The sequence below is a fragment of the Pagrus pagrus genome (genome assembly GCF_965226575.1).
Source record: "Pagrus pagrus genome assembly, chromosome: 13".
NCBI lineage: Eukaryota > Metazoa > Chordata > Actinopteri > Spariformes > Sparidae > Pagrus > Pagrus pagrus.
In genome coordinates this window covers 1777079-1791290 of record NC_140197.1, presented here as the reverse complement: position 1 = coordinate 1791290, position 14212 = coordinate 1777079, and the positions used below count along the sequence as shown (strand labels likewise).

The following is a 14212-nucleotide window of genomic DNA, read 5'->3' as shown; positions in this document are numbered from 1 at the left end:
ATCCTCTTGTTAATCGCTCATGTGTTCAGTCAACAGTCAACTGTCCACCTGAGTGTTCCATCTTAGTTTTTCTCTTACTGTAGGCGTTTCTGAGTACAAATAACTACGTTAACCAGAATAAATGGTTTTAAATTCCATCCTTTAACTTCATGTTACATTCTGATTATGTATACTATGTTTCCAAATAACTGCCAAACGATGTGTAGCTAGGCCTTGTGGGGTACCCCTAAATTCCACAAAGTTTGCATGTAGCAATCTTTCTCCATCTGGAAGCCCAGTCAGGGTTTATATCTGGGATTGTAAAGGCAGCCCTAGTAAAAACGTGCAGTTAGCCATTATGGTTCTTCAGTCCACACTCCTGTCAAACATCTTTGCCCAAAGACAAAATTGACTGACTGGTGTGTATTATTTTCCTTTAAGATATTGAAAAAATGATTTTGTAAAATGGTTCCCCCATATATATATATATATTGTCTTTTATGAATATAAACCAAATATAATTTGAAAAACATGCATAATTTTATTTTCATGGCATCCATGCAGCATTGCTTAACCATTTGTTCATTGAAACAACAATGAACAGTCAAATAAGGGGGCTGCAGTTTGGTCATTTTTGCTAACAATGGGGATGGCATCCCCCCTCAAAAACCCCTACAGGCCACGTCTCTTCAAGACTGATTTGGTCATGGATGTCAGGATTTGGTACAGTTATACAACACTTGGAGCAGAGGTGTTCAGCAGGCTGTGCCTTACGCGCAGTTCTGCAAAGGACGATATCAAGGTTGCTGAAGCACCTTTGTTACCATTGCTTTGTACTTTATTTTGGACAGATTCATATTATACTATTCTACCTTAACGGTTTACACCAATCAGCCATAACATTATAACCACCGACAGGTGAAGTGAATAACATTGATAATCTCTTAAAATGGCACCTGTCAGTGGGTGGAATATATTGGGCAGGAAGTGAACATTTTGTCCTCGAAGTTGATGTGTTTGAAAACATGGGCAAACGTAAGGATCTGTGCGACTCCAAAACAGAAGGTCTTGTTCCCAGTCTGCAGGGACAACCGTGAACTGGCAACAGGGCCACGAGCGCTCAAGGCTCATTGATGCACGTGATGAAGCTAAGGCTAGCCCGTGTTGTCCGATCCCACAGAAGAGCTACTGTAGCAGAAATTGCTGAAAAAGTTATAGCTGGCTCTGATAGAAAGGTGACGTAGGTGTGTACAGGGCTGTCTAACTGCAGACAGGTCAGATTGCCGATGCTGACCTCTGTCCACTGCCGAAAGCAGCTACAATGAGCCACAGAGCAATGGAAGAAGGTGCCCTGGTTTGATGAATCACACTTTCTTTTAGATCGTGTGGATAGCTGTGGATGTGTGCGTCGCTATCCTGGGGGTAAAAAAATGGAACCAGGGAAGAACCACAGGAAGGCCAGCCCGTGGAAGCAGTGTGATGCTTTGGCCAATGTTCTGCTGGGAAACCTTGGGTCCTGCCATTCATATGGATGTTACTTTGACACGTATAACCTACATAAACATTGTTGCAGACCTAGTACACTCTAGTACAAGTTAATGCGCCCTGCCACACACCAAAATTGAGCATCTGTGGGATGTGCTGGACAAACAAGTCCGATCCATGGAGGCCCCAGCTTGCAACTTACAGGACTTAAAGGATCCCCTGCTAATGACTTGGTGCAAGTTACGACAGCACACCTTCAGAGGGCTCACAGAGTCCATGCCTCGATGGGTCAAACTGTTTTGGCGGCAAAAGGGGGACCTACACAATATTAAGCAGGTGGTTATAATTCTATGGCTGATCAGTGTATGTTGTACATACACATTTACAAAAGCATAAAATAGAATCAGTCCAATACTTTGGTCTAGTTTAATCTAAGTCCACATTAAGGCTTTATTCTGTGATCAACATTGACAAAGACATTACTTCACTTTAAAACCAGAGCAGTGTTTACCAAACTTCATCTTCTACGTCCCCTTTGAAAGCTGAAAACGTTACACCCCTCAGCCTAACCCGACCAGTCCCTGAGATGTATGACATGTTTAATCATCTGGTAATGATACGGGAAAACTAGTAACAAGTGAAGAACTTCTTGAACTTTATTGATGAAATAATATCAGGCTGCTTCTGTTGTGTATCCAATTTATGTCAAGAAGTCAATCTAAAGAATGCAATTGTTGAATAAAACACTCACTGCCTCTCAGTTCCATGTTTATTTGGCATCCAACAAAAAAATCCATTAAAAGCTTTAAGAATTAACATTTTGCACCATCACCAGAAACATAATTTCTCCCACTAAAAATGTAAAACTAGAAGGTCGAGATTTCTAAAATGCAAGCATTAGGGATGGGGAGTGAATACATATTAGGCAAGCAACAGCTTCTAACAGGCAAGTCAAAAAAGGCAGAAATCTACTTCTACATTTCTATCTAAAGAATGACTGAAGATAGTTACAAAAGCACAACGCAGACTAAAGATGCACACCGAAGAAAAAGACTCAGACAGAGGTTCTCCTTCATCTAAGTGATTTCACCTTTACCTGTCTGATCTAAGCTCACAAATAAACCATCCAAAACTATACCACATGACAGGACCCACAAAAGCACAAAGGACCTTCCTGAGAAAGCAACTCCATTACATTTTTTTATTTTGGGATATCTGACACTTCAGAGATGTGTCAAAGTCTTTACTGTTGATCAAAGTACTGTTTGAATATTGTTTTCCACTTCAATTTCTTTTCATTTCATTTCAGGTTTCATGTGGGAGTCCATGTAGCCTTAAGGAATCCTGTTGGAGCCTTCGTTTTATCATTCCTGCCCAAACCTGTAACCAACTGGCCAATCAGAATCACAACACCATTTAGGAAAAGATTAGAGAAAAACAGTGTGGCCATGTAAATGCCCCATCCATCTGAGCTTTAGCCCCGGTGAAGTCCCATCCACAGCATGTTGGCTGTGTGCTTCAGAGGGAAACCGCTCACTTCCTGTTTTATCCTGCCCTCAGATGGAGTTTGATTGGCTCAACAGGATGAAATGATGTTTATGGGTAAAACTTGATAGTGAACTAGGCAGGTGAGGGGGGAAGGTATTTTCAAGTTGAGGGTGATGAGGCCTTTGCCCTCCTTCCCCCCTCCCCCATTCGGCGCTGCTTTGCCTTGTCAAACCCCAGAAAGGAAGGTGGGGCCCACTAAGCGCTGTGTTAGCCCGATCGCCGATGGTTGGGGGAGTGTGGTTGCAGCGGTGCTACGAGGTCACTGCCCCTTTTTGGGTGACCAGGAGTCTGGTACGGCGGACTAAGCATCCGCTTCCCACATCCTCCCCCCAGTGTGGCCTGGTGCTGCTGTTCCGACACCCCAGACCCGCTGGACTCTGGTGGATCTCCAAGCCTTCGCTGGACCAAAGACATGAAGCAGCATAGCATTCACACCCAGGCAGTCCAACCCTCATACAGCTGGGCCAGGTTGTCCATGTTGGTGGCCTCTTTGATGATAAAGTCCACCTGCAACAATACAGCAGGATGACAGTTATGGAAACATGTTTTACAATCAGTCTAATGCACCCACTTTCCTTTACCACAGCCAGCTTCTACAGTGCTGCATTCTGTTGCATATGTGAGGTAAAAATGAATTTGGGAATAGTGGTGAGTGACATAGACGACAGACACAGCGGTTGGCAAATTGTTCGGATTCCCTAAGCTCCAACATTATCATCATAAAAAAACAGTGCAAAACATTTAGTTAGCAGCTAATTTCTTATTTTCACTGGTTAAAATGACAAAGACCATATGAGCTGTTTCTAGCTAATGGTACTCTTTCAAGTAACCTGATACCAATAAATTAAAATTGTCTGTTGACCTGGTTTGTGTGCTCTCTCTAAGACGCTCCCTGTGCTCGGCCAAAGATCTTTTGAGTGAAATCTGTCAGTGGTTGAACTGATTAGAAGCCAGATAAAAACTATAGCCATTCAGTGTGCATTATATTTGAAATTTGTATATAACTCACTCGGTTAAATTGTGTTAGGCCTAAAGTTATGTAATAATAAGTAGTAAGTAGTAATAATTGGGGCTGTGGCTTCTTTTTTGTGACAGTTAGATGCAAGATGTCTGCCGGGCCAGGAAGCTTCTGGAGTAGTACACACCCGGAGTTGAGGAGAGCACAGAGTTTCTTTCTTAAACTTTTGAGATTAAGAGTTGGATTCATCTTCACTATCGCTTCTCAAACTGTCTGCAGCAACAAGCTATGAAAGTGCTGAAATCCACAGTTATGTACTGTAATTCTTTGACTGCTAAAGGGAGCAGAAATGTACTTTACTTCATGAAGATACAGGGAAGACATGGGAAAAAATGACACTGCAGGATAACAAAGAAACAGACTATCTGATGAGTACTACTTTGGTCAGAGTCAGCGATGTGGCATTTAGATCCAACTCAGGCAAAAAAAAGAAAAAAAGAAAAAGGGAAAAGAAAAAAAACCCTTAGCCCCCCTCCAGTCAATCAGTCAAGTCCAGTCTTTCTACAACAGAGAATGGGGTGTGATTAATAGTTATGCGTAACCCATTACCATCGCAACAAGGCCACCATTCTAACAAGACCAACATCACTAGCATGGATTACCATTAGCATGAATAATAGCAAGGATAGCGATAGCTGTCATTCAAGCGTGAGTTCATCTTGGGTATTTAGGAGCTGCAGAGATTATTTATGGTCAAACTGTAACCTGAACTGTACATTTACTGCCACTAGACAACTTCTCTGCTGAAATTTCCCCTGTTCCGGTCGGTAACACCAGTCTACTCTGATTGCAGCCACCGTCTCTCTCTCTTTCTCTTGCTCTACTACACACACACATTGACACAGACGACATATAACCCTGCGTTTCTACTATAGTCATATGGCATTGTTCCATTTACAACCATCTTAATTTTTTAAAAATTTGAGCAGAAAATTAAATTATTTGTAAAAAAATTGGGAGGGACTTTAAATGGGGTGTGTTCACAATTTTCATTCTTAAATAGGAAGTTGACTTGATTTAACTTATCCAAAATCTTACTGCTGCTCTGGTGGACTCTTGTTAAGGCGTGTCTAGTGCCCTGACTACTAATCTCGGCAAAGTCAAAATTGATGAAATATGAAAATAGGATACGATTTTTAAGATAGTACTGATATCAGACTCTAGTGAAAACTAATCCCAGCTCAGAAGACGAGTATTTTGAATACGGATGTTAATATTTAATTGCTTAGTGATAATATTGTTAACCAATGAGACTATGCAGGTTGAGTTGACCCACTGCTGTAGGGTCTGCCATTAACATTCAAAGATTTACTTTTCACATTCTGATATTTCCAATATAAGCAATGAAGAGCAGGCATGCATAATCTAGAAGAGGCTTATTCAACCAGCAGCTCCCAGGCAGGAAATGGTTCTTTTCAAGTTTTTGTACGACCGGAAGAGTGCCTGCAAATCTGGCTAGCATGTGTGTGAGTTGATAAATAAAACTGTGGTATAGTACACATCTCTGAGATACTTTAAGACATCTGAACGGAATAGGGTACATCCTTTACGGTATGTTATGAGCCTTTGTGCTGTGATAGGCTGCAACTCTTCCAACAGTTGCACTCAAGGCTGGCGGCCCAAAGAGAACTTATGTTAGCTAATGTCATAAGCTTCAAAATGTCTCGCTCAAAGACTAAGAGTTATAGACCGATCAGCAACAACACTAAAACCACTGACAGGTGAAGTGATCAACAATTGATCATCTCGTTACAATGCATGTTCTCCTGGGAAACCTTGGGTCCTAGCCATCATGTGGATGCCACTTGACACACACCATCCACCCCATCCCCAATGACAGTGCCTCCCCTTTAGGACAATGTGTTCTGCCACACCACAGAAACTGGTCAGGAATGACCCACGGAAGGTGACAAAGAGCCCAAGGAACTGATCTGATCCCCAAATTCCACAGATCCTAATCTGACAAGCATCTGTGGGATGTGCAGGAACAAGTATGATCCATGGAGGCCCCACCCCCCCAACCCACAGGACCCGCAGGATCCACTGCCAATGTCCCAATGCAAGACACCACAGGACACCCCAAGAAATCTTGTGTCTCTGTCTTGATGTGTCAGAGCTGTTTTAGCTGCACAAGGGGAACCTGCACAATATAAAGCAGGTTATTTTAATGTTGTGGCTGATTGATGTTAAAGGGTTATGCTCCCTCAACCGTAAAAAGTCTGTATCACTATGCACAATTGGGAATGTAGACTGTTTAATGGCAACGTAAAGTGCCAAAAATGTTAAAAACATAGTGTACACAAACAGATATATATAAACGTAGCACAAAAAGTAAGGAAATTTGTGTGGTAGATCATTTCTTTATTGTAACAATGCTTCTTGGCAATAAATCTTATACCATTGGAAAGCCTGGTCACACACAGAGTAGGGTTTCTCAGAGACTACCTCCAGAATGTGTGAGTGGAGAGGATGGAATGGTCTGCCAGCAGTCCTCAAACCCATTGAACACTTGTGGTATCAGCTTGGGCATGCTGTTCGAGCCAGAGTGACCAACACAACCACGTTGGCTGACTTGTGACAAATGCTGTTTGAAGAATGGGATGCCATCCCACAGCAGTGTGTGAACAGGATGGTGACCTGCATGAGGAGGAGGTGCCAGGCTGTTGTGGCTGTGTATGGTTCTTCCACACGCTACTGAGGCTCTTGAACTCTGAATTACCTGAGGCCTGTGGCTCTCACCTCACTCGTGATGAAGGCTATGGAGAGGGCCATAAAGAACCACATCATCAAGGTCACTGACCCACTGATGGACCCTCTCCAGTTCGCGTATCGCGCAGGCAGAGGGGTTGATGATGCTAAAATATACATCACGGACACTGTACATAAGCATCTAGAACACCACAGCCAGACTCCTGTTTGCGGACTTCTCCTCTGCATTCAACACCCTACAGCCACACATCCTGACAAAGAAACTCTTCACCCGCTTCCTCCTGGATGACCAGCTGATCCTGTGGATTACAGACTTTCTGACTAACAGGTCACAGAGAGTGCTGGTCAAAAACACCTTCTCTGACCTATCCATCACCTCTACTGGCTCCCCTCAGGGCTGCGTCCTCTCTCCTCTGCTCTTCATCCTCTATACCGATGACTGCAGGTCCACCCATCCAGACTATCATCTGGTAAAGTACGCGGATGACATAGTTCTCCTGTCGCTGCTCTCAGGCCCCTCACATCACCACAGGTCAGTGTTGCATGAGTTTGTGGAGTGGTGTGATAACTCCTGCCTGGAGTTAAATGCAGAGAAGACCAAAGAGATGGTGGTGACCTTTTCCAGCAAGCAGAGGGAGCTGGCTGCAGCAGCTGTCAGCACAGTCCATGGGAAGACTGTAGAGACTGTGGACGAGTACAAATACCTGGGCACAATCTTCAACTGCATGTTGAAATTTGCCTCCAAAACTGTGGCGATTCTCAGGAGATGCCAGCAGCGGCAGTATCTCCTGAGGAAACTCAACACGTTTGGGGTCAACACAAACATCCTTCGAACATTTTATTATTCAGTCATTGAGAGTGTAATCACATTCTCAATAACCTGCTGGTTTCACTCCACCAGCCTGGAACACAGGACCCGCCTGCAGAGCACTGTCAAAGTCTGCTCTAAAATCATCGGACTTCCAGTCAGAACACTCTCAACCGTGTGTGAGCAGCAAACACTGAGGACAGTGCTCAGGATCCTACAGGACCCCTCCGGTGCTCTGTTCCCAGTGTTTGAGTGGCTCCCCTCAGGGCGCCGGCTCCGCTGCCCGAGGAGGAGAACAACCTTTGTTCCCAGAGCTGTTCAACTCCTCAACTCCCAACCATCCCTGCCCCGCTGCCTCCCCGCCCTGGACCCTGGACAACTTAAGGCCACTTCCCTCATGGACTGAAGCTCTGTATCAACATGGCCCAGCTTTGGATTTATGTCAGGTTTTTTTTGATGGAGTGCATTTTCAGGAAGAACTTCTGGGGCTTATTCATTTTGAGGGACAAACTACAGATAAAGTGATTCTTTGTTTGTGAATTCTGTCTTAATGAGCCTAAATAAAATTTACAAAAAATGTACTTTTTTGTTCATGCAGTTTTTACACTCTACATTCAGCAATGTGTATTGTGTGCAAAACTCAGCAGTGATCTAGGCAACACCATGGGCACTAAACAAAGGGAAAAGTGTGCCCTCTGTCAGTGTCCAGTAGTAACAACTGGTTGCTACAGTCCCCCAGGTTTGAAAACTCCCTTCTCCCATTGGCTGAAAGTGCACCTGAACCACCTGATCAATGAAAATTAAAAAATGCTGCACACCCCCTCAAAATGACAGATGTAGGGGAGTTCTGTGGTAGTAAATTGAGGCATGCGATTGGTATCTTAAAAAAAATGCCAAGACTACAGATCTGTTTAATGATGATTCAAACAGGCTTACTTATTGGTAGTCTGCACTGGAGACTGTTTCACCTTTGACAAATATGGATATGGTCCTGCTATAAGCTCCTGGCATCTGCTTATAAGTTGTTTTGAGAGTATCATGAGCATCATTTCATGTGATGACTAAAGCATAATTTTTCAGTTCATCTTACAAATAGCATTCATGGATACGGACCTGTTTAAAAAGCTCCTAATGTACGTGCAAGTATTGTTGAAGATATTGTAACCAGGCCTACCTTCTGTTAGACTGATGGATATTTTTACACTTTTTAGCCCTATTTAAACAGTTTATAGTCTAAAGTGTGTGGTACAAGTAGATTTAGGCTGTGTCAAACACTGTTGTTAGTTAAATGGTGCATCACCTGGGCGCAAAGTAAGGTGCAAGCCGCAAAGGGGTTGTATTTGAGCTCTTAATTAATCACAAGATGTGTTCTGGGTTGAACATGAATTAAACCAATCAGAGTGAGTGATCTCCCATTTCCCTCAAAAGCCAACTATTTAAACAGCAGCACTCATCTTGGCTGAGGGACAGGTATGTGTTCCTGGGCCTGTGGACGCTCTGCCTTTACCACCTCCCACTCATCTGTCCCTGTGTGTGTGCAACAGTGATGCACGATTAACTGGCCAGGTCATAAAAATGGTAATTCTGATAAATAGTAGATGCAGGTGAAATAATACATCTTGATTGAGAAAAATACACTGCTCAAAAAAATTGAGGGAACACATGAAGGTCCCAGTATAACACCAAGTCAGTTAAACTTCAGGGATCAGAGGCAAAAACAACACAACCCCCAAAGAGGGAATGGTTTTGCATGAGGTGGCCACAGACAATTGCTCTCTCCTTATTCTTCCTGACTGATTCTTCTTTATCTTTTTGTTCTGCTAGTGTCCTTGTCACTACTGCTAGCATGAGCCCAATTAGGTTGCACACAGGTAGTCCAGCTCCTCCAGGATGGCACATCCATACGTGTTGTCACAAGAGGGTTTGCTGTGTCTCCCAGTGCAGTCTCAAGAGCATTGAGGAGATACCAGGAGACCGGCCGTTACACGAGGAGAACTGGACAGGGCCATAAAAGGGCATCAACCCAGCAGCAGGACTGGTATCTGCTCCTTTGTGTGAGGAGCAACAGAAGGAGCACTGCCAGAGCCCTACAAAATGACCTCCAGGAGGCTACTGGTGTGCATGTTTCTGACCAAACTGTCAGAAACAGACTCCATGAGGGTGGCTTGAAGGCCAGAAGTCCTCTAGTGTAACCTGTGCTCACAGCCCAGCACCATAAAGCTTGATTGGTATTCACAAGAGAACACGAGAAAGGCATCATGTGGCCAGATTGTGTATGTTGTTCCAGGATGATGAAGGCATTAATTCCATTGACTCGCCCCCCTTGTTCCCCTGACCTAAATCCAACTGAGCACCTATGGGACGTTATGCATCTGTGCATCCAACGCCGCCAGGTCTGGGAGAAGATCCCCCAGGACACCATCCGCCCACTCATCAGGAGCATGCCCAGACGTTGTCGGCAATGCATAAAGGCTATTCTATCGACTAAGTCACTTTCTGCTGCCTCAAGATAGCAATGTGCCAACAATGTGCCTGACAACACCTCATTTTAAGACCTACATACCCCTGGGTGCACGTATGGGTGCAATCACATTTGCTTCCTGTGTAACGTGTGCTGGGAGTGAAAATGACAACTGCGTCCATTGGAAAATAGCTACACACACACACACACACACACTGTGTACCAAAGGTAATTTAGGAGCCCTGAGAATCTCCTTGTTTTTAGATGGAACTTTCCTTTCCTAAATGTTTTTATTCTGTGTGGCTGACGCATTCGGTGGTAAATTTCCTATTTGGCCCACTTGTTTTTCAAGTTGAATCCTTGATCTGCAGGGTGTCCTTAAGGGCTGCTGTTCATTAGTAATAATAATAATTAGAAGAGAAAAAAAAAAAAAGGTTTACTAATAAGGGTTATTCTAGTTTACACTAAAAGGAAAGTTGCATTCAAATATGAAAACTGACAAGGCTTGATCCGCCATAAGAGCCAGTGTGTCTGGATTGTTACCTGCTCTGTGACGCTCATCCTCCTGTTAGGATCGATGTCTCTGCCCTCCAGCTTGGCTTTCACTCTCTTCCACACACTGACCGCATAAGAGTTCCTCTCCTGGACAGCTGCAATACAGCAAGCAGCCGGTTCAGAGTAGTGTTAGGGGATTTAACAACAATCAATTTTACACGTCAAGACAGTTGTATTTATTGGGCGCCAATTCACAACAAAAGTTATCACATGACAATTTTAATTGGAGCAGGTCTAGATCACGCCATTTTTTCCTACTTCGGGTTCGCCTGGTCTTTTTGTGTAAGAATGCTTGTATAACATCAACCCTGTCATGCACAATAAAGTTATATACTTTACATCATTTTTTTCACGACAAACCATCAGAATGTGCATGTTTCAGAGATGTCACATGAATGTGCTAATAATAATTAAATGACCATAAAGACAAGGCAAAAAAACAAAGGGGAAACAAAAAATTACCAAAGTTGAAACACTTATTGATGGTTTCACTCCCAGATACTTAGAAACACCCTCCTCTGGCTTCACTGTTACTCATTTGAAACAACCTCAAACAGGCTGTGCTCTGCTGTATACGACCCATCGGTCGCAGAGGGTAAAAAAGTTCATTCATTCTGGTCTTCATTCACTTGCAAGTGTGAAATCCATATTTAATATATGTAACTCACCTGAGCTACAGGCAAAAGGATAACACCACAAAACTCCATCCCAACCATCTACTATCCTTAGCTTTCTGCTCAGGAGTTTGGGCTAAACCACTGAGAAATGCATTTGTATGGGTATTTTTTTGACCAAGGACCTGTGTTTGCCTGTTCATTGGCAGAAAATGTCTGAAAATCTAGGTGTTAATCTTTTAGTATGTGTTCAACATTTTACTCAATGCGTTTTTAAGTCACACTTGGGTATAGCTTGAAGTTGATGTATATGTACAGGTAAAACAATAAGACCAGCTTAAAGTGTGAAAAACAGTACCTCGTCCTGTTTTAGGGTCACGTATGGCCCTCTTTGGGCTGGGGTTGAGGCCTTTGCTGTTCATTAGCAGAGTGCTGGGCGGGGTATCAGTGGGGGTGCCCAGGTTGCGTGGTAGAGCCTTGCGTGCATTCTGGGACATTGAGTCCGACTGGGTCTTTACCCCACTGCACCTAACAGCTGAAGTCAAAGCACATATGACATGGTGTAAGAGAAAACAGCAAAAACACTTTAATTGGTATTACATACATAAATTATAGTTAGATAACAAGCATGAAATCTATGCCCTACACATTTGAAGTGTGGCTGTAAAGTTTGCAGTTTTATCCATTGAAGAGAACAGCCCCTGTGGTTAGCCGGCATTCAGTCGGTATTGAGTATGTTATTCAATCACAAAGTTCTAGGAATTATGGAGCCACAGGAACTAACTTGGGAACTGAGAGTCCCTTTTTCGCATTTTGGAAAAGCCCCATCACAGTTCCTTGACCATTTTAAAGTACAATAAAGTATTTAGTCCCTGGCCCCCCTGGTTTGCACTGGGTATTAAATTGTGAATAGTGAGGTCCCTCCAGTATGTCATGCCTGGAGTATGAAAATATCTCTTCAGTTTTAGATGTTTTGACGGACATTTTGATATTTTGTCCTGCCGTAAAAACTGCTCAACACTGGGATCCTTTGTTATTGAAAGGAAGCTAAAGTTGTAAGCTGAGAAGGAAGCTGCAGAACTCTTACAGCCACATTTCAAGACCATAAGGCTAAGGTCATATATGTGTGTATTCCTTAAGTACCTGCTGCAAAGCTTGTTTGTGCTGCAGAAACTGGACTGGCACATTCACTGTCTCTGTCCGTCACCAACGGGGAGGCAAAGCCCACCAGGCCATTGTACACACTGTAGTGATGCACACACAGAATATTAACACAGGATTTATACAGGAGAATGAAGTGTTGGTATGAAACTATATGCTTATGTGAGTGTGAGTACCTCTGGCTCTGGGAGTGCAGTTCCTTCAGGGTAGCCGGAATCTCCTCCAGCAGTTCAAGCTGCTCCTGGCTGCGAGGCTGACCACTGGCCTGGACCACTGTGAATAAAACCAGCTGGACGTTGTCCTGCCAAGCTTTGTACTCCAACAGGAAGTGACGCACGCTGCCCTCATAAGCCACCTCTTCACCATCCGTCAACGCCGCCTCCTCATCCTGTATGACAGAATTAACACAGAGGAAGACTACTAGGTTACATCTGAAACCGACGCATGGGTCAGGATGGGGCTCAACTGCATATGATAGAAAAGAATGTATATTCTGTAACACACGGCTATTTGACACTGACTGAAAGTACTCAGAACTCTTCACTTTACTGTGTTGAAGACATTATTCAAAATTTATTAAATTGACTTTTTTTGTACTTTTTCTACAAATACCCATACAACAAAGACAAAACAAATAAAAAATCTTTTTGCAAATGTATCAAAAAATCCTGTGCATGTGTGAAGTAACTGGGCACCGGGTTTACCTTAGCCATCGCTCTCAGCAGGTGCTTGACGTCTGCCAGTTGGCGGTTGTGGTTGGACAGAATGGTCTTAATTGAGTCAACCATGAGCTGCAGTGTCTCTCCACAGGTCTCCAGCTGCTGCTCCCGCTCTTCCTGAGCCCTTCGCTCAACACTGAGTTCCTCCTCCAGCTGCCTCTGGGCACAGCACAGCCAATCAGGAGTGCCAATGGGCAGGTCCAACACCGGACTCTGTCATGATCAATAAAGAACTTAAGATACCCTGTACAATTAGAGACCTCCAGTAGTTTTTTTAGAGAGGTGTTTGAACAAGTGGGTCCCCCCTGTGGTGTTTGTCTCATATATTGCCACAAGAACGTGCACATTTGCAACGCAACAAACATTCCTGCCCATGGTTTCACACCAATCCACTAACAGTAACATACAAAGATATGCAGAAATGTGCCAGAAAACGCAGGGAGGAAAAAGACCTCAAGCAAGTAAACATGGATTCAAACAGTTCAAGATTACAATACTCAAAGAATCTGCTTTGCACATGTTTTGTGAGGAAAGAAATGCAGTGAGCACATTTGTTAGACCTCGAAGATACACAATGTGTTTTCCGTGTGAAAGATAATGTACACAAAACTTTTTCTTGTTTGCACAATACCTTCACAGGTTACCCTTGAAAGCAGTCCTGATATGCAAACCTGGTGTATTATGCTAATGCTTTCAAGTGCAAAAAGAACTGCAAGCATAATATGGAAAAAGTTCCTATTTTTGCTTTTACAGACACTTTAACATCACAGATGAAGCAATTTTATTTAGAATATAACTAATCGTCTGATTAAAACCAAAATTGTATCAATCTAGAAACAAAATAAACTTCTGATGTTGTTGAAAAGTAGAGCCTCGTTTTTTTAAAGGAATATAGACTGTCAAAGTTAAAGGTCAACCCACCAGTCTATGCAATAGCTGGAGCTCCAGTGGAGAAACAGTGCTGCTAAACTGGGCAGCATAGGAACAGGTTTGCTGGCAGCGCTTCAGCAGCTCAAACAGTGCTGCATCCATGTTAATGGCCTCGGGGGATCGGGTCCGAAGGCCTTCAAAGTTCAGGATGGTAGAGCACAAGAAGGTAACCTGCAAGGAAGACAGCAAGGGAACTTGACACTTTCTTTAGCAAGTGCTGCAGCT

At 43.4% G+C, this 14212-nt stretch overlaps 1 protein-coding gene across 1 annotated transcript in view; it reads right to left on the bottom strand.

Moving 5' to 3' along the window:
* Positions 1-2219: 2219 nt before the first annotated feature.
* The window catches only part of smg1 (SMG1 nonsense mediated mRNA decay associated PI3K related kinase), a 145442-nt gene continuing 133449 nt past the window's right edge, over positions 2220-14212 (bottom strand). The window contains exons 58-64 of the mRNA XM_084372430.1: positions 13979-14158; positions 13043-13270; positions 12515-12726; positions 12321-12421; positions 11536-11712; positions 10552-10658; positions 2220-3519 (exon numbers count right to left, since the gene is read on the bottom strand). Of these exons, the coding sequence (XP_084228556.1) occupies positions 3442-3519; positions 10552-10658; positions 11536-11712; positions 12321-12421; positions 12515-12726; positions 13043-13270; positions 13979-14158 (1083 nt within the window). The 3' untranslated portion in view covers positions 2220-3441. The remainder of the gene's footprint in view (positions 3520-10551; positions 10659-11535; positions 11713-12320; positions 12422-12514; positions 12727-13042; positions 13271-13978; positions 14159-14212) is intronic.